This window comes from Lactuca virosa, chromosome 1 (assembly GCF_052849685.1).
Source record: "Lactuca virosa cultivar CGN04683 chromosome 1, Lactuca_virosa_CGN04683_v6, whole genome shotgun sequence".
Lineage (NCBI taxonomy): Eukaryota > Viridiplantae > Streptophyta > Magnoliopsida > Asterales > Asteraceae > Lactuca > Lactuca virosa.
The window spans coordinates 108363109-108384636 of record NC_136426.1 but is presented as its reverse complement, the minus strand read 5'-3'; the positions used below and the strand labels follow the sequence as shown (position 1 = coordinate 108384636).

Sequence of the window (21528 nt, the reverse complement as noted above, 5' to 3'; positions counted from 1 at the left end):
CAAGTAATTGTTGATAATACAAAGTTGAGATATATGACAGTTAATCTCACAAAGATATTTTTAGGATTACTTTAATTTAAAAATATAAGTTTAAAAACATATATAGAAGTATTATACTTTTTTGGATGACATACATAAAACATTTTCCATTTGGTTGAGACTACATATAAACAAATTATCATCTTGAAAAATTGTTGCGAGTTATTTAGCGAATCAATATTGTACCTTAGTTTCTCTTTGTGTTACGAAGTGGCCTTACCCATCTGTCCTTCCTCTTTTTGAAATGATCACTATACCTTTCATATAGAAAGTTTCCAATAACAACCCCCACAATTAGCCCGCTTCCAACTCCACAGAATACAAAGATCCAATCAGTTATTTCACTCGGGAAGAGAGACTCAGACACATTGCTTGTTGGTGGAACTCTCGGCACCTTTGAATCTTGACCTTCCTTGGATAAAGGTTTCCCATACAAGCCGGGATTCCCTATGTAAGAGAGAAGTCATCGAATGTATCAAATTGTTTTCCTTGTGGTATGCGCCCCTCAAGATGGTTGAATGACACGTTGAAGATGGAAAGGAAGCCGAGTTGCACCAACTGTTGAGGAATTTCCCCAGATAGATCGTTTCGAGAGAGATCCAAAGCTTCAAGATTCGTTAGGTTCCCTAAAGATGGCAAGATACGTCCAGTAAAATGATTGTTGGAAAGATTGAGGGCTTGAAGGCCTCGAAGATGTTGTAGTGATTGTGGGATTTCTCCTTCAAAGTTGTTACAAGAGAGATCAATGGACATTTCTATGGTTAAAATACGATCGTACTCTGTTTTGACACCTTTGTGAATTAAGGTCACCGTGTATTGCACATTTGTAAAGACGGTTTTGGAGGATATCTCTGATTCCATAGCAGATGATACACCAAGATCGTCGGAGCTCATGGCATGCCATGTTTGGAAGTAGTTGTAGTGCAACTGACCACTGAAATTGTTGTTAGAGAGGTCTATGATCCGGAGCTTTGGGAACTGTGATGAAACAGCTGTGGAACCTTGAATTGGACCATAAAATTTGTTTGACCGCAAGACTAGAACTTGTAGCTCCGCAAGACTTCCCAACCAAGAAGGAAAGGCGTCATGAAAAGAGTTATCTTCAAGAGAGAGAATCTCTAAATTTGTACAATTTGTCAATGATCTTGGCAGTTGACTCGTAAATCTATTGTCGCTCAAATCAAGTTCTGTCAACATACTTCCAAGCGTAAAAGTGTTCATAATTTTTCCGTGGAAGTTATTGTGTTTCAGATTCAAATACATCAAGGAATTGCTTAAGATACCCAAACATGAAGGAAGTGTTCCGCTCATGTTGTTAAAAGACAAATCTAACATTTGAAGAGATTTCAATTCACATATGGATGGTGGTATTTCTCCTATCACATTATTCTTTGCAATAGAATAAATAATTGTGGTTTGTGGTGGAAATGGTAGCTGTCCGCTTACCTGGTTTTTATGGATAAAAAATACTTGTAAATTTGCCCATGGGAGAAAATGAGGATGTTGATCAAAGCCAGTGATGGAGTTGAATGAAATGTCAATCAACTCTAATGTTTCTCGGCTGTTGTTCCAGATCCACACCGGTACCAGGCCATCAATGTTGTTGTGGTCAAGAACTAAGGTACGCAATTTATTTTGGAAGCGCAAAAAGGCAGGAAATTCTTTCAAATTGCATAATGACAGCGATAACGTATCCAAAGTTGGTAAACTGGTATTGGTGTAGTTGTTGGTGATTACTACTGTTATCCTGTTATCACTTAACTCGAGTACTTTGAGTTTGTCGAGTCCTAGGAACATGTCAAGTTCTACTCTACCATTGAAATTGTTTCTACCTAGGTTAAGATACTCAAGATTTTTTAAGATTGAAAATGTGTTTGGAATTGGTCCTTGCAATTGATTCATCTGAAGATCCAATCATGTTAGTTGGGTGAGGTTGAACAACCAGGATGGTATACGACCAGTAAGAGAATTGTTGTTCATTTGTACGTCACTAAGTCTGGTTAGATTGGCAAGAAAGAGTGGGATTTCACCGTATATGTTCATATCATGCAGAATGAGTTCACTAAGTTTAGTAAGCTTTCCAAGCCAATTTGGAAAGCGTCCTTTCTCGAATCTGTTACCATTAAGTACCAAAACATCGAGTTTCAAAAGACTTACCAACGAAGGAACTGAACCTGTGAACTGATTGCCATCAAGAGCCAAGAAAGTGAGTTGTATCAAGTTAGAGAGTGAACGTGGAATGCGCCCCGAGAAAGAGCATTGGGAAAGGGACAAGTCTGTCAAATGCTTGAGGTGACCTAGGGATTCTGGTACAATCCTAAAGAAACCTGTGCCACCTAGTATCACCTCTCTTAGTAAGCTGTTGTTACACAAGTCTGGAAAGGAACCAGTGAGGTTGGTATTGTCTTCCAAATTAAGAACTTGCAACTTTGGCAGCTCAAGTATGGCTGCAGGGAATTCATTCGCAAGCAAACATTGACTTAGCTGGAGTGACTTCAAAGAAGAAAAGTTGGCCAAGAAATGAGGTACAGAAGAACTAATGTCAACCCCAGAGAGATGGAGTTCTTCAATCCGTGTTAAGTTTTGCACCATGTTCTTAAGGCTAGGATTGTGAAGCTTTAGTGAATTTCCTGACATATTTAAAGAAGACAATTGCATCAACTGCGAGATTCCATTCGGGATTTGACCACTAAACCCAGAATAAGAGAGATCGAGGCTTCTTAATTGCTTTAGACGAGCAATCTCAGAAGGGATTTGAGATTCACCAAAGTCATTCATGGAAAGATTGAGTGTCTGAAGATGAACAAGGTTGAAGAGGGTGCTGTTGGAGTTGATATGCCCACAAAGAGACCTCTCGCTCAAGTCAAGACCGATCACATGACCATACTGAGCATGGTCATTGCTGCACGCCACCCCCTCCCATGAACAACAATCAAAACTAGTATTCCAAGAGTGGAACACTTGAGACCCAAGAGCAGCACAACCCACATCATCTTGATGAATTATGGTTTGCTTAAACTGAAACAAGGCTGAGCATTCTTCATCATGGCTTACAGATGATCCAGCGACAATCTTCACTGTCACCAACACATATACAAAGGAGATGGTTTGCAAGAACTTAAGGTGATTCATGTATGGAACCATGAAAACGGTGTTTTGTTTTATAATTGTCTATGGGTATCCAATTCTCATTATATATAGACCATGAGTAAGTTTAAAAATCAACTAATAGGACCAAAGGAAGAAAAAAGACAGATTAGAAAAAGAAGACTAGATACAGTAAAAAAATTATTTTTAATTAGTAGTGGTTTTGGAAAATTTAGTTTGTATTGCATTTTCCTTAATTAGTTAGTTTTTTATTCTGTTTGTCATATGGCTTGATGGCAAGATTGAAACTATTATAAGTTAATATTTATGTGAACATGATTAATATACTGTTTTTTGTACCTAACAGTAACATGTAGTTTTCAAAGTTAATTAAATGGTTAGGCCGTTAAGAGCAAATAAAATGATTAATGTGCTTTCCATGGTGTCACAAGTGCTCGTTTGCAGGGTTTTTGTATGATTCCTTTTCTTGATGTTACTCACTATGAGGAGGTCTTCGATGATTGTTGCAGCTGCATAAACATTGCTTCTCAGAATTACTCTCTCTCTCTCTCTCTCTCTCTCTCTCTCTAAAAAACAAAAAAATTAATAAACAATTCAAATCAATTTAGCAGAGTTTAAATAATTCTTGGAAATTATAGTTGGTCCCTGAATTCGCAAAATAGTTATTTTACAAAACATTAAGGTTTTCTTTATTAAAGGGTATTCCACTTGAGGGATGTAAAGCACCGCAAAACTATATTATAGGCATTAAAAACAGAAAAGTCCTTTTTGGGGTCAAAATCCATAATGGAATCTGTAAAATAGCCTAAAATTATTAATTCAGATACAGACAGGTGCTAGTGGAAGACTTCAAAGTCTTACTGCAATACACAACATGGAATGTGGATGTAAACATGACGCCAATTTCTTTGATAGCATGCATCTGTTTTCTTCATAAATATATAAAAAATTCACAAATGAATGTATTGAATGGTTCATCAGTTTTTCCTTAAGAGTGGTGGAGTAGCATATGCACTTCATTGAACAAATTTCTTTGATAATGCATCTGTTTTCTTCGTGAAATAGTATTTAAAATTCACAAATCAACGTATAGAATGGTTCATCAGCTTTTTCTTAGAGTTGTAAAATAGTATTTAAAATTCACAAATCAACGTATAGAATGGTTCATCAGCTTTTTCTTAGAGTTGTGGAGTAGCAGATGCACTTCATCCAACATATTTCTTCCAAAAAAAATGGATTTTATACGGTTTAAGCATTGGCGAATCAATGTGACCTCTTTCTACGTGTACTAAAAATCAAGTCATTTTAACTTGTAACCCGCAGATTTTGCAATTTATTCTTATTACAAATTGAAAGATTGGAAATCAATCAGTTGAATTGAAACTCAATCTGAATCAGTACATATACAAAAGAGAGAGGAAGGAAAACTAACTGAACTAACACAATATTTACAAACTAACACCTCAACTGTCTAACTAACTAACTAACACAATATTTACAAACTGACCCTTCCTCTATGTTTAAATTACAAATATAACCTCTAATATTCCCCCTCAAGATGGAGATGGAGAATATATATTCTTCAGACCCATCTTGCATAAGAAAGATTGTAACTTGGTGCTTGGTAGAGGTTTAGTAAACATATGGGCTAATTGCAAAGCAGATCTTATTGGCAAGAGTTTAATTGTTTTATCTTCAACTTTCTCTCTTACAAAATGACAATCCACTTCAATGTGTTTTGTGCGTTCATGAAATGTAGGATTATGAGCAATTTGAAGAGCAGCCTCATTATCTCCAAAGAGTAAGGTTGGATCTTTTGTGTGAATATCAAAATCCTTTAATAATTGTTGCATCCAAACCAATTCAGCAGTAGTGATTCATGTATGGAGCCATGAAAACGGTGTTTTGTTTTATAATTGTTTATGGACATACAATGTTCAATATATATAGACCATGAGTAAGTAATTTCAACGTACAAGCGTAACCAGATAATCATCATGGCTGTGGCCTGTGGGTAAGGGCGAAGGGGAACCAATAAAAGGTATAGCTGAAAATTCAACGAATAAAGCCAAAGAAAAAAGAATTTTGGGATTTTAAAAAATAGACTAAATACAAGAAAGAAAAAAAAAAAAAAAAAAGATCAGTATGTATTGCTTTTGCCTTAATTACTCGGTTTTTTACTTTCTTTGTCACAAATTTGATGGCAAATTGGCAATATTGAAAACTTTATAAGTTAATATGTGAAAAGTGGAAAAATAAGGGATGAGCCCCCCTTTAAATAACCAGAAGATCTATATCATATCAATATGGTTAAAACGGTGGCCTTAATTTATTAATTGATTAAGTTCAAAACCTCTTTGTGACTAAGATTGAAGACTTTGGGTTGTATAAGTTAGTTGTTTGAAAAATATATAACTGGTTTTTTTTTGGAAGTGTTCTACAAAAATATTGTGTTTTAATCGTGTATGTGATTAACTGTCCATCTTTCCGGATTAGTTTAAGATAGATGTAATGATTCTCTCTTTGAAAATTGTCCATACTTAGTTGTAATAAAAATATATTAATAAACACTTTAATATGTAAACAAAGTAGCAGTTTTACAAACTTTACCGCTCTTATATACACCTTTCTTGTTCGAGAGAGACAAAAATAAACAAAAAATTATTCATGCCGGAATTTATAATTTTCAACAAAATAGAGAGATGAAAAATATAACTTAACCTAAAATATTAATAATTTAAATACAAACAAAAGTTGAGTAGACTTATGGAAGACTTCAAAGTCTTTCTTTTGTCGTGTTAATTGTAGCAATAGACAACCACAAATGTCGAGGTAAACATCACGCCAACGTCTTTAATGGTTCATTTGTTTTCTTCTTAGATGTTTTTTCTTAAATCATAAATTAAGGTGTCTGGTGGTTCATAAGTTACCATTTTAGATGTTTTTTTATTACAAAATACAAATCATTGAATTTGTTAGATATTATAAGGGACAAATATGAAAAGAGAAATTGTCAGGAAAGTCTTAATATTTTTGGAAAAGTTACACTTTAGCCCCAAATTTTTTTTAACATAAAAGTCTCGATTATTTGTAAAAACACGATAATATGTCATTTCTTGTTAAAAAAAATTGTTAATTTGGGCCAAAATGAAATAATTGAGACTTTTATGTTCATAAAAAAACTTGGGACTAAAGTGTACATTTTCCGAAAATATTGGGACTTTCCTAACAATTTCCCATATGAAAATAAGTTAATTTTGTGCTATACGCTCGTTTTGATACATCTCTTTATATATGTTGGAGTCTCCACTTTCTCCATAAGAACTCTTTTATAGAGTAATCTAAGGACACCGTATTGTTGGGTCTAAAATTATGGTTTATACTTTGTTTTTCTAGACAACTGTATTTTTCTATAGTGTAATATGTGTTTGTAGTTGTGTACGGTCGGACTCGTGTGTACGGCTGTACACGCGTGTACAACTGGTGGTCCTATATATATAGGGTGAGGAGTGCATAAGAGAAGAAAAAGGCTAGAAGGCTAAGAGAGAATGAGAGCATATTGTAGAGAGAGAAAGTTAGAGAGAATAATAGTGTGTGTGAGAGAATCTTGTGTAAGGAGCATCATTCATATCTTCAATACATTCAAGATTCAAGTTATTCTTCTTCTCATTCTCTTCTATTTTGATCTGGCATCATCCGTTTGATTGGGATTCCGCACCATCAAACGGATATGATTGATACACAAGCAGATTGGGGACTTACAAGTGGTATCAGAGCTTGGATTGTATTAATCAATTTTGTCAGATCTGGAGCTTATTTGATCTTATTTTTAAAATCTTTTTGCGTTTTTGGATAGATCTATGAAAATTAGGGGGGTTTGTTCTTTGCATTTTTCATAAAAACGAGTTTTTGATCGAGTTTTGGAGCAAAAATGGTAAAAAAAACATCGTTTTTCTTCACATCTGTTGAAGGTGTACGGCCACGGCCAGTTGAAGGTGTGCGGCTCGGTGTACGACCGTACATGGGAGTCAGGTTTCGGAGTTTACGGCCCAGCAGCTCCAGCACGTGTCCGGCCATCTTCGCACACGCACCTCGTCCTCGCTTCGCATCATACTTCGTTCAGCAGCAGAAGTCCTCGCAGCAGCGTTCATTAAAAAAAGGGGAAGCGAAATTGAGGGTGCCGGGGATCGAACTCGGGTCTCCTCCGAACTCAGCCACACGCCTTACCAACTCCTCTAGCATCCCTGCTGTTCCATTACTCCCGGATTTAATTCAAAAAGACTTCCTTTCGCACCTATTTTCGTAAATTTGGCACTTTTAACCCAAAATTCAATTTCCTTTTATTTATTTATTTATTTATTTTTTAAATTCCTTTTTCTCCCAAAATTTTATTTTTTAATTTTTGACTTTTGACCTTAAAATTTTGACTTTTAAGTTTGACTTTTAAGGTTGACTTTTGAGGTTTTAAGTCAAAGGGCATTTTTTGATAAACAATGAGTTCTTCAAACACCAAAGTAAATGAAATTTCTTGTTCTCAAACATGCATTAATAATGTTAAAATTTTACTTGAGCATATCGAATTATTACGCAGAGAGAACGAGGACCTAAAATACGAAGGATATCAACTTAGGAAATGTCAAAAAACCCTTAAAAGCACAATTAGAAACCAAAACAAAAGATTTTAGAAAACTTCAAGAAGAATACAGTAATAAATGTGCAAACTATAGATTTGTGACAGAACAACTTGCTGAGTTAACTGCTGAACTTGACGTATTAAAAAATAAGTTTGAAAATACAGATTTTAATTTTAGAAAATTTGATGTGTCAAGTGAAGTAGTTGCGTCAATGATGGAAAATAGTTTGAGATTAAAAAATAACCAACAAAAGGGTTTAGGGTTTGATAAAGTGTCTCCTCCTTTTAATCACACCTATCAGTATAACCCTTTGACAAAAGAGGAAATGGACAGAGAGTCACATCTTAAATATGGATTTGCGTCAGGAGGTAGTATTAATGTTAAAACTACTAATGTTTCTACTTCCCATGCAGATCAATCTTTAAGTCAATCAAAGCAAGCAGCTGAAGAGAGTGTGTCTAATAATGAAATTGTATCAAAGTCTGATGACTTAAATTTTTTCGATATATTTGATGATATCTTTGATAATTTTGCCGTGGTTGTGCCAGAAAGTGTTGAGCTGAACGATTCTAATGCTTCTACTTCTTGTGCAGGTAAAGTAATGGAAGATGAGAACAAGGAGAAAACAATTGAACAAACCAATGTCTCCTTGAACTCTGAATCTGTTGCTTCGAAATCAGTTATTTCTGATCAACCTGCTGCTGAGAAATACAGGCCACCAAAACAAGCGAAACAGAGTGCCTGTTGCAAGTGTGCTTGTGGGAATAATCAGCGACAAAGCATGGATACGCCACCAGGGGCAGGAAGAAACAACTTCCCAGTGAAGAAAAAGACTTGCTTTCACTGTGGAACATCTGGACACATTGCCAGAAATTGTCCAAATCGCGCATACGTTTCCTACTACGCACAAGGCTGGCAGAACGCGCCAAGAGGAAGATCTTTCAAAAGAAACCCTTTGAGGCCACGTTCAGACGATGGTGACTGGAACGCGCAGAAGGCCAAGAAATCAACTCCTAACAACAAGAAGGGTATGCCGGCCAAGAAATCCAATCCACGAGATGCTCCAGTGAAACCAAGATCAGTTAGCTCAAAGTCATCTCGAAGATCAGCTTCAAGTTCTGAAACAAGTGCCGGGGCACCCATCGGATCGAAAAAGAAATGGGTTAAACCCAACTACAAATGGGTACCAAAGGTTCAATCTCCCAAATCTCCTAATGCTTCTAATATTTCTACATCTTCTGTTTGTGATAAGCATGATATGTCTTGGGAGAGAGTACCATGTGAAGATGACAAATGTCAACCCAGTTTCAAAATGGACTGGGTTCCAAAGACCAACTAATCCCGCTCTGTGTCGGAGCAGCTATGGAGGCATATCATCAGACTTCGGTTCGTTGGTAGTGGCTGTTCCAGGCACATGATAGGAGGCATTTCTCAACTGTACAACACTCAGAACATTGTTTGAGAGTATGTGTCCTTTGCGGGAAGGGAATAAAGGAAGGGATCACACATGGGGTTTGTGCTTAATGACATGAAGAATTTTTGGATCTGTTCTGAGATTACGCGTGCTGTTCTCAGACCTTCTGGATGCAAATTCAATCGGTGACTTACGGTTTGAGTTTTCTTCTCTATACTCCTGAGTTTTTCTTAAGCTGATTCGCTTAAAAGACAAATTTTTGTTTTAGGATAGTTTAAATTTGCGCATTTACTTTCGTTTCTCTCCTATGCACAAATTTAGGGGGAGAAATAAAAACAAAACAAAAATTAAAAAATTAAATAAAAAAAATCCAAAAATATGTTTTTTATGGAATGTGCTTGCAGGTGATGTTTTGGGAAGTGATATAATCATGTGATAACAGGCAATCTGAATCTGTGTAAGGGACTGAATCTGAATTGTCTAGGCTCTGTGTTCAATGCGCTGGTAGGCACGAAAGATTTAAAATGGACTTGACTAGGAATAGATGAACTTAAGGAATCTAGAGACTTGAAAAATCTTGACCTAGATAGATCCATTTAGCCTGACAATACGACGCTCAGATAGGTTGAGCAGGGAGATATACATGATAATTCACCGGTCACATTAATGTAATCTGTATTTAGAACTGTGGTTTAACTCTTCCTCGATGTACGGACTCTGTCCTTAATTCCGATATTGATGGGGCGACTGGGGAATTCCGATAATGTAGGTCTGTAGGAAATTATTTTCTTGCTTTCTTTCTGTTAGTCATATGTTGTCTCCTCTGTGTGATTGAAATACATCCGACCTGGACTGCAACATATGCAATTCTATTTCTCTGCATCTTCTATCTATGCAATTCTTCCTGTCTGTTAGTCATATGTTGTCTCCTTTGTGTGATTGAAATACATCTGACCTGGTACACAGCATATGCATCATTCTACTTCTCAATCCCTCTAAATCTGGTTAGTCATATGTTTCACCCTCTGCGTATGATATCCCCATTTCACGGCCAGAAAAGACCGATTTTGTTTATGCTTTATAAAAATCAGAGTACCTCTTTTAATAAAAATGTTGCGGAATTTGTTCCCAGAAAAACATGATAAATACGTTATCAAAGCATTTCCGAAGAAATGTATTTTTATTCATTTTAAAACATTGGGATGTCATCGTCAATACAAAAACATAAGCATAAACAGAACTTACATTCATTATCACTAGTGATTTATATCTCCTTAATCTCTCAGTGTAATGTAACTTCATATCGACACCTGTGATTCAAATAAACTGAGTGGGTCAGGTTGGGAAACCTGGTGAGTACATAGGGTTTTCAACCCACAATAATATAATTATTATGTTTAAACAACAAACAATCAACCCCATTTACCCAACCCCATTATTTTCCTTACTATCAAGGGTCTACCCTAAGAGTCATCTATTCGTTCGTTCCGAAGTCCCTTGCTTCCAGGGTTATAAGGCCGGCACTAAGTCCATAGCTGCCAATGCACTAATTCCATAGCTGCAAAAGTTCCTTCATCGGGTACTAAATCCATAGCTACCAGCGTAGGTACTAAGTCCATAGTTACAAACGTTTATCTAATAGGTACTAAGTCCATAGCTACCAAGTACTAATCCATAGCTACCAACACCTAACAAGTACTAAGTCCATAGCTACCTGTGTTTACCTAATAGGTACTAAGTCCATAGCTACCATCGTTTGTCCAATAGGCACTAAGTCCATAGCTGCCGGTGTTTATTTATTGGACACTAAGTTTATAGCTGCCAATGTTTATTCACATCATCTTTTATCTCTCATCCTTCATCTACTCATGTTATACCCAACATATTTGTAGATATAAAATACGTATACAGTTTAATTTAGTTAAAACATGTATAAAAACTTTCATCCAGCATATATAGCAAGTATACAGATAATATGCACACATAGCACGTAATTTATATTAAATACTTCATATCTATGTGTAAGATGAAAGTAACTATGCACTCACTTGAAAAGGTGGTGATTCCGAACTCAGACAGCGCTTCGCTTCTTAAAAAAAATAATTTCCTTCGACGAAACCTAGTATTATTACCACTAGAGTTTAGTCTATTATTCGCCGAGACTAATTAATAGTCTAGCTATTATTACTATTATATAAGCGTTAAAAAATACTTATATAACCCATAATAATAGCCCAAGTACTTATTATAAGTTCCTAATAACGTTACTATAATTAAATAAAAGCTATATTAAAAATAGCGTAGGCATAGCTCACTTACAGCGGGTTTTATAGAAATTCGGGCTTTGCTTGGAGCAGCGTTCCCGAGCCGAAAAGCTCTTCTTCTCGGAGCCGTCGAGCACTCCGAGGCTTCCGCCTCGTGCTAGGGAGGTTCCTTAGGCTTTTCGGGGGGTTCGGGGCTAGAGAGAGGTTCTAGAGAGAGAGTAAAGAGAAGAAAGAATGGGAAATGTGTGAAGAAAATGAGGGTGGGAGAGGTTTTATTTATAGGGTGAAAAATGGCTAAACTTGGTGCCACATGTCACCATCTAGTGGCAAGACTTGGGGAGAAAGCAATGGCCAAAATTGTGCCATGTCACCCATTTTCGCACAGCACACTTCCGACTTCTAAAATCCGTAACTTTCACATACGACCTCCATTTTTAACGTTCTTTATATCCACGCGTAGGTAAAAATACGATCTACAACTTTCATTTTGACTTCGTCGGCTAATTCTCGACCGATCTTAAATTTAACAGTACGAGGAGATTATACTGTTAAATGTCTGCGTAAAATTCATAACTTCTACATACGGACTCTGTTTTCGTCTGTCTTTTTACCGTTGAGTTCCTATTAATGAGATCTTCAATTCTCATTTAGGTCGCGTAGGCCAAAATCCACTCGATCTAAAATTCGAGTTTCGGGTCGTGCACTGCTATGCCAAATCTTAGAAAATTCGTAACTTCCTCATACAAAGTCAGATTTGGGCGTTCTTTTTTTGTATGTTCTCAGTTTAACGTATACTACAACTTTTGTTTAGATTTCTAAGGCTAAAAAGTCCTTTATCAAAAATTCACTATTTACGTCTCCCGGTGCCGTGCCGGTTTTGCCGTAAAACTTCGACGAGCCATAACTTTTTCGTTATAACTCGGATTTCGGCGTTCTTTATATGTACAGAACCCTTGAGACATATTCTAAAACTCAGTTAAGATTATTTATTCTAAATAATCTTTTGTCGAAAATTCGCTTTCGACCCCTATTATCTCTAAATTGACTAGCCCGGATCTACGGGCGTTACACTGCGTGATCGGAAGATCCGACCTGGGTGTACAGCATATGCATTCTAAATCTGACTTCTCTCATAATAATTGTCTGCTCACCTAAAGTAAGGAGTACTTTGGAAGTTCCTGATTATTGGGGTATGTCAGGAAGCGGGAAACATGTTCTAGTACATTTAAAATTGAACAATCACTAGGTTGTCTGTAGATCTCGCTGCTCAATTTAGGTGGACAGCAATATCTTTGGTCGTCGTCAGTTGAATGGTCCTTTAGGAATATTATCTAGGAACATAGGATCAAATTGTCTTGTCACTTGTAGTATGTCCTAATTTTGTCACAATCTCTCGTGTTTAAGTGGACCACAATACCGGCGATTGACCAGATCTATTCATGAAGGGAGAGGTACTGATAAACGGATAAAGGCAGTCTAAAAACTTTGATCCCAAATCACTCTTAAAGTTAGCTATCATTTTTGTTTTTGTTAAATTTGTTCATAGTTTTCTTCTAATTTAAATATTAGGGGAGAATTAAAAATTTTAAAAACCAAACAAAAATCAGAAAATAAAAAATTAAAAAAAAAATAGTGTTATTTCTGTTTTATTTCTTTTTCAGAAAATATGAAAAATCCAAAAATATTGTGTGTTAAGTTTTATTTTAAGTTTTGTTTCTATTTTTAGCTTTATGTGTCTTGAAAAGTGAATTCAGATGTAGATGAGACTCGTGGAGACTATATCAAGATTTCTGAGCCAAGGCTTCATCTGTGCGCATCAAAGAATTCTCATCGAAGGAGCAAGAAATGAAGATTATTCTTTTAACATTCAATCCTTCAACCCTAGAAGCAAGGTGAAGCTGTACTTGAAGATTATGTGACAGATTGCATTGAAGCCTCCTCAATCAATTTGTTGCTATTCTTGAACCTGCTGAAGTGATCCAGAAGTTTCGTTCTCTATTCTCTTTGAAGATTCTCAAGCTGAAAGCGAAATTTTCAAGAATCTTTTCAAAAAGCCTCCTCACCCAACGTGTGTTCAATGCCAAATTCTGAAGAAAATCCCAAGTGCTCAAGATGAAGTCATTTATTGAAGATTCATCAAGTTCATCTTGAAGTTATGAAGAATTTGAAGATTAATGCTGAAGCCAAGCTCCCAATGAAGATTGACAAAAAAAGTCAGCTACTTTTTAGGGGGAGCTTGTTGGGTCAATTAGAAAAGAAAGTTATAAACCAAGGGGGAGATTGTTGGGTCAAAATATTGGTTTATACTTTTTTTCTAGGAAAATATTTTTTATGTAGTTTTTGTGTATTTGTGTACAGCCGTACTCCTGTGTACGACCGTACACGGGTGTACGGCTGGTGATCCTATATATAGGGTGAGGGGTGCATGAGAGTGTATGACCAAAGAGCTTAAGTGTGTGAAACCCAATGTGTTCTAGAGAGAGAAACTAGAGAGAAAAGCTAGTGTGTGTGAACTATGTGTATGGAGCATCATTCTATTCATTGAATACATCATAGATTCACTTATTCTTCTTCTTCTTCTCTTCTATTTTGATCTGGCATCATCCGTTTGATTGGGATTCCGCACCATCAAACAGATCTGATTGATACACAAGCAGATTTGGGACTTACACGTATATATCTTACAAATATATCATCCATGATCTAAGAGAATGTGTAATCTTTTTGGAAAATATTTAGTTTAAATTAATTTATTTACTCATTAACAATTGTATGAATGTGGGTTTAATCTATTATGCACCTCCATTGAGCAATTTCTTCCAAAAATAAAACATTGATTTTATATATTTCATATCGTAGTAATTGAAATTGTATTAGGTCACTCATGACTACATTTCTTTGTTATTATAAAATTGTGTTGATTTGTATAACCTAGGGATATCAAGAGGGGCAAACGGGACAGGGGTTGCATACCCCCCCCCCCCCACCCAAATAAAAAAAAAATTAAAACGGGAGATAATCATGTCCCCACCCCCAATTTTTTTAAACAAATACCCCCTATACGGAATCAGGATCCTAACGGGACTTTTTCACATCCCTAGTAGAATCGCGCCGACCATGTTATGTATATGGTTACATTTTGTACTTTGGCTATATAATAAAACTTATATCTATGGTTTTTTCAGTTGTACTATTATTTTCAAGCTCGTAGATAATAATACTCTCCCATCTACATGCACGGGCGGACCTGGTGTGGGTTCTGAGGGGTCTTGGGCCACTACTCGATTTCTTCTCCCAAGGGTAAAAAATTTCTACTGTCAACCACCAAAAATATTACCTAAAAAACATATTAATAGATTATTTTTTATACATAAACTTTTATTTGAAATGATAACTAAGGATGATATGTTATGTCAAGTTCTTGGTTTAAACTTGGTGGCAACGGTTTTGGTAAAAAAAATTACTAATAAAAATGATAAACTTATTTCTACTTCAACATGGTCATATCAACAACCAAACAGGTACCAAACAAAACTTACGAATATGTTATTTTTTACGCATAACTTTTATTTGTAATGCTAACTATGCCACCAAAAAAATAATTTCGATAAAATATAATAACATAGACCAAAAAACGAGTTCAGGTGTGATTTATATTTGTTTTTATTTCTAAAAAACAAATTAAAAGTTATTTTACAAAAGGTGGAGGAAGTAAATTATTGCAAAACTTTATTTTAGGGTCTAAAAACATAAAACTTCTTTTTGGGGCCGAAATCTTTTATTTTATAAGAAGATTAGGAATGGAAACTGTAAAATTAGGGATGAGCATACGACCCGTGGGATCGGACCGGACCGGACCGGACCGGGAAAAAATCGGGACCGGACCCGGACCGAACTGGATTATCATATTAGTGGGCCGGTTTTCGGGTTTGGTTTTTATCAATAATCGGGTTTCGGGTTTGGACCGGACCGTACCCGAATTAAATGATTTAACCCGGATCGGACCGGAAAAACAAAAGTTATTTTTTTTAATCGACAAATAGTAAGCGAGAATTAACAAAATAAAAAAAAATGTTGTCCGATTGAATTGATTCGTCCTCTCCTATGGATCACATTATAGTGTCAATTTTTTTTTTGTTTCGGCCTCTTCTCTTGATCGCATTATGGTGTCAATTTTTTTTTCTCGAAAAACCAAAAGTTATTTCCGATACAATTTTTTTAATAAAAATAGTGCAGTTCTTTTTTAAAAGAAAAAATAATGCAATATTTTTTAGTAAAAATAATGTTGAAAAGTGCAATTTTTTTAAAAAAAATAGTGCAGTTTTGTTTTATAAAAATAGTGTAGTTTTTTTTATATAAATAGTGATGTTAAGTGCAGATTTTTTTATGTAAAATAGTGAAAAAAAAATTATTTATAAAAATAGTGTAGTTTTTTAATAACGTTTGTATTTGTTTGCATATACCTCATTTGCACGTGTTCTAATTAGAGTCTCGCAGCATACGTTATATTCATCTTCTTTTATGTATTTTTGTAGTCGAATTGTGCAAACAAAAAATATACGAATGATGAATGTTACGTAATAAGATTATAATTTGAAATAGTATGTTAGAGAATAACATGACAAACAAAACCTGAAATCGTAAACAAAAAACATACGAAACCCAGTTTGGTATCAAGAACAAGATTGGGCCGAAACCGTAAACAACACTACCAAAGTCTAATTCGGTCCAAAACTCAAAACCCGGTTTAGTACCCGGAACCGGACCGGACCGAACCCGGACCCGCTACACCCAAAAACGGTCCGGTTTTCGGGTAAGGTAATTCACGATTTTCGGTCTTCGGACCGGTCCGGTCCGGGTTCGGCCCGTTGCTCATCCCTATGTAAAATAACCTAAAACACACGAACAAACAACTACATAAGACTTTAAAGGTCTTTCTTTTGCCATTAAGTGTAGCAATAGAGAGAACCACAAACAAGAGATAAACATCAACTAGACGTCTTAAATGGTTCATTTGTTTCCTTCTTAGATATATTTTAGAATAATAAATCAACGTCTTTATGGGTTCATCACTTCTCTTTTAATTAGATGTAATTTAAAATGTTAAATCATTGTAATGGTTAAATATTATAAGCGATAATTTCAATTTTTTTATATGAAAATAAGTCAATTTGGAATATAACTTATTGGTAACGGATCATATGTAAGATATTAATGAGTTAAAAAAGTTTAAAATAGACCAAAAAAAAAAAAAAAAAAAAAAAAGGCGGCGTTTCAATACGACCCTTTGGAAAGGCATAATGGTTTACGTTACAAATAAGAATAGTAGAGTACCATAAACTAAATGTGCATCATCATAACATATTGATTGTACTGCTAGCTTTTTTTTGTTGATCTTAATTAGGTCGTATAATAAGGGAAAGTGGGCGAACAATATGGTTATTATCTAGTATTGATCGACTTTTTTATCATTGGTAATAAGATTGAAACGTTTAAAGAAACAAATCAGAATTAATCAGAATACCATTTAGCTAGGGTGTGCGCGGTGCGGTTTAGAGTCAAAACCGCAAACCGCATGTGCGGTTTGAGATTTTTGGAAACCGCAAACCGCACCATTAAGGTTCTAAACCGCGTTATGAGGTACGGTGCGGTTTGGTTTGGTGCGGGCGGTTTTGGTGCAGTTTAGTGAATGATTAAAATTATTGTGTATTCAAGTTTTATAAGCATTAGTATGTGACTACGTTAAATGATTTTTTTTATCATATAACGAATAACGATTTGTATATAACTGTGGTAAACGATTGTTTTAATATCCCTAACATCGTTATTAATTTGATATATATTAATGTACTTTTCCCACCAATTTTAATAGCCCATTGTGAAAATGAAAGTTATGTGCCAGCTAAATCCAAAATAGAGTTTGCACTCAATTAAATATATTTTTCCATGATAAATTTAATTTTATGCTTCCAAAGATATTGATTTAATATAATCAATATAGTTTTGATACCTAATTTGTCAAGTATCTTTATAAATAGACAAAAATGGGTTAGAATTTGTTCTAACTGAAACAATGGTTGTATATTATCCCATTGTTTAGTGACCAATCTGCTATGATTTTGCATTTGTTAGAATTTGTTGAACATAACATATATATATATATATATATATATATATATATATATATATATATAATGTAGTGCGGTTTAAACCGCATTTACGTAAGCATAAACCACAAACCGCACCACATATTGCGGTTTACAAAAACTACAAACCACGAACCGCACCGCGAACATTAAAAACCGCATTATGCGGTGCAGTGTGGGTGGTTTATGCGGTTTGTGCGGTTTTGTGCACACCCCTAATATTAGCCTTGAAAAAGTCAATCTCGATTTCCTTACACGGAAATTGAAAGAAAACTTTTCCCTCCTAACTTTCCTTCTAATTGGAAGGATTTTGAGAGAAAGTAACAAAATGTTTAATTTTCCTTTCACTTCTTTCTGACTTGGAAATACAAAATACAATTTTCTTGCCCTTTCTTTTATCTTTTTTCTCTCGTTACTTTCTTTCCCTTCTTTTCTTTTCTTTGCTAAAACTCTGGAACAAGACGTTAGAGAAGGAAATGAAGCCCACAGGGCATAATTGTCCTTGGCGAGTACAAGGGCCGTGGGCCCTTACCTAAAAAAACCTAAATGCTATCTATCTAAGGATATGATCCTTCCTTCGGTAACCAAATGGCATGCCTCTTAATCCACGATTTTGAAGGGAGTTATTGAGGGATTCTTTTGTTTTTCTCACTTTTAATCGATTCATGTAGAGTTCTAACCTTAAGCTCAAGTCGGGCTACTCTACTGTTGCATGAAGATACTTCATGAAGATCAAGTATTGTGTTTGGACGCGTTAGAGATAACATAATCACTGCTAATCAATTGAAATAAAAACCTATAAAATCCATATTAGTCCACACGCTTATCTAATGGCAGGCAATGATTTCGGTTTTATTTACTCTACATGTTGTGTGTGAACTGAAACCCAAGAGTGGTATATTATCTAACGATACTACTTTAGTGTAATGTTAATGTTTGAAAATGTTGTTTTTGGTGCAAATCAAGTTCATATCATCATATTCGATTTTGGACTCGGCATAAACTTTCTAGGGTCTGCTATGCATGATATAGCATGATCACGTCTTTCTTCGGTTGGCTTCAATAGATTTGGTAATTTTAGTAATTAACTTTATAATTTATTAATTTGGTTATAGATTATAACACAAAAAAATATTTATATGAAATTTACCAAACGGTTTTGAAATTATATAAACTATACTTGCATTGTTTATAATACCTTCATAATATTATTAAAATAATAAACACGTTGAAACAATTAAAACAAATCTATGTTGAATGATATAACTTAAAATAAGGTGGAAGTGGTTTGAAGAGGAGGGTCAAAGATGCGTCGCGCAACACACACTCGGTCGTTTTTAAGTCTGAAGTCTTTAAAAAAAATACATTTACGAATGGCCAAGCGGTGCACGTGTTCTACGCGGCACTACCAGAAGTGGTTAGAAGTGTCAAGTGGTTATTTTATAAAACAAACAAACAACCCCTTGGTGTTTGCATCGGCTTACTCTTTGCATGTCATGTACCATTAAAGGTGCATATATTTCTTATATGGGAGGTCATAGTGAAAGCAACTATTATGTTCCACCCACCCTCTCGGATAGAGGCATGGGTCATCTATATATGCGGACCCTTTACCACATTAACATGGGGTGATGGGATATGTTGATGTTTTTAATGCCATCAAACATTTTGGGAATTTATATTTTCACGAGTACCTATGAGGATTTGGGAATGCTCAAATATGAGTCACAAGGTGCAAAGTGCACATTTGTATACACTAATTTGATAGCGGTCACAACGAATGATGAGTGCCTCATCTTGAAGGGTCGCCGCTACTAAGACTTTGGTGCAAGTACTAAGGCCAATTGTCATTCTGCCAATTTTTTGTCAAACGCCACACAATTGTCATTTGTTATGTTTATTCATTTTTCATCCTTCGATTCTATAAGGAAAAAAAAAAAACAAACTTCTAGTTTGAGGCGCTAACTTTTAGCTTATAAGATACGATAAGCTACTTTTATAGTTTTACCAAACGCTAAATTACAATAAGCTAGCTTATAAGGTAGCTAATTTTTGCCAATCTTAGTCATCGACTTGTTTGCACTAGAGTTAAGGTTTGTTTTGATTATCCTATAGACAATGTCTAACACCATAACACGATCCGTGATTTTCGGCATTTGATCAATAGCTAAACCACATATAAAACTCAAATTTTATATATGTAGAGCTTTTATAACGGATGGAATACGCATGCACCAAAATAAGCTTTTTGGTCATGTAGAAGCAAATTCCAATTTCCAATAGCCTCTTCTAACAAAAATTTGGTCAAACTTTATAAAGTCAAAACTAGTTTAGTGACCTATTGAACACAACCTAAAACAGTTTACCTGTATCAAGTTTTGTGTGTTAATACAGCAAGGTAAAACCCCGGCTCATCAATGAACTCCAGCATCATAAACGAGTGATGAGATGCAACACTTTCTAATGTCACTTTATCAGGCAAATCCGACACCACAACATCAGGGTACTCCACTTTCTGTTGTTTAAGCATCTCTCTCCCTTTCGGATGACTAATCACAATTCTTGCACCTTCAAAAACATAGAAACACTAATAAATTTCATGAAAAAAATAGTATAATTTTACTAAAATATGAAACATACCTGGTGAGCAAATCTTGGATAGTGCTTCAAAGATTTGATTGAGTTCAAATGGCAAAGCAGGAAGAAAGTAGAGGAACACAACATCAAAAGGAGCCCATTTTTCAGGGACAAAAATCAGTTCTCCTTGCCAACATTTAACTTTGTCATATTTTTCTTTAATGCAGGCTAATACAAATAGAGAGTCATGAACAACAAGCAACTGTTTGCAAGAATGTGTATCAATCACCTGATCAACAAACCCTTCTGATCCTGTTGAAATTAGAACCTTTGAATCCTCAGAAATTTTCCCAGAAGATATGATTCGGTCAGTGTTTTGTTTGTAAACTTGGTTGGAAGATATATCATCAGCATCAAGAAATGACCAATCTTTCTCCACGAAATCTTCAAAGTTGATCACAGGGATTGATCCTTCAGTTGGAGTTACAGCAGGAATGGAGGATTTGGGTGAAGTGGATTGGATTGAAAGGGGAGAAAATAGGGGTGAAGGTGAGAAGGGTTTATAGTTAGGCCAGGATTGAAACGAAGGTGTAGGATTATGGTGAAGAGATGGGAGGCATGAGAGGGAAGAAGATGGTAAACAGATCGACTTCATGAGTGTACTGTCAATTTGTCAGAAGTCAGAACAACCAACATCAGTTCATAAGAGCAAAATACAACAAATTCGTAAGGATATGTTTGGTTATAGGTTTGATGAAATTAGAATTTGGGCAAAATGATATCAAAAAGTGAGTTATGGAAACCAGCGGAATTGGAGCACACTTAATTATAAAGTTGAACTTTTTTTGCTCAGACTACGATTCCATCCATGTAATTGTAGCCCTAAATGAGCTTCAACCGAGTCCCGACCTCCAATTAAGTGCTCTCAGTCATCCACTCATCCATGGAATTGTAACCCTAAATGAGCTTTTAGCTTAAAATATAAGATAGAAAAATCACTCCATTTCATCACAACGCCCTAGCGTTCAAAACTTGTATTGTTCACAACCCATAGAATCAGCTGAAATGTGCTAAGAATTTCTAACAAAAGCGAAATTCTAAACGCATTCATCAGCACAAGTTATAACTAATCATTCAAAATTACAAACTTTAAACTAAACTCGAACCTCAACACTAAGAAAAGATACTAATACTCAAGAACAAAAGGAAAGCGGAGAGAAAGCGATAGAGAAGAACCTGTGAGCCGAGAAGGCGTTTACCACCGATGCGCCACCTTCAAACGGAAGCAAGCAGTCGCCGTCGTCTGAGCAGGAAGTGGGGATATTATCTTCTAACCCGTTAGAATG

The 21528-nt window shown here is 35.4% G+C and overlaps 1 protein-coding gene and 1 pseudogene across 1 annotated transcript; both read right to left on the bottom strand.

The window, feature by feature from the left end:
* Positions 1 to 226: 226 nt before the first annotated feature.
* On the bottom strand, positions 227 to 2999 carry LOC145106139 (receptor-like protein 6; annotated as a pseudogene).
* A 16783-nt stretch (positions 3000 to 19782) lies between these two features.
* Positions 19783 to 21528, bottom strand: LOC145156054 (DNA-directed RNA polymerase subunit beta). Its single transcript, XM_079075651.1, has 3 exons — positions 21419 to 21528; positions 20246 to 20844; positions 19783 to 20173 (listed from the first exon to the last, which is right to left on the bottom strand). Exons 2-3 carry the CDS (start codon positions 20835 to 20837, stop codon positions 19977 to 19979), a joined length of 789 nt encoding a protein of 262 aa, XP_078931777.1. The 5' UTR covers positions 20838 to 20844; positions 21419 to 21528; the 3' UTR covers positions 19783 to 19976.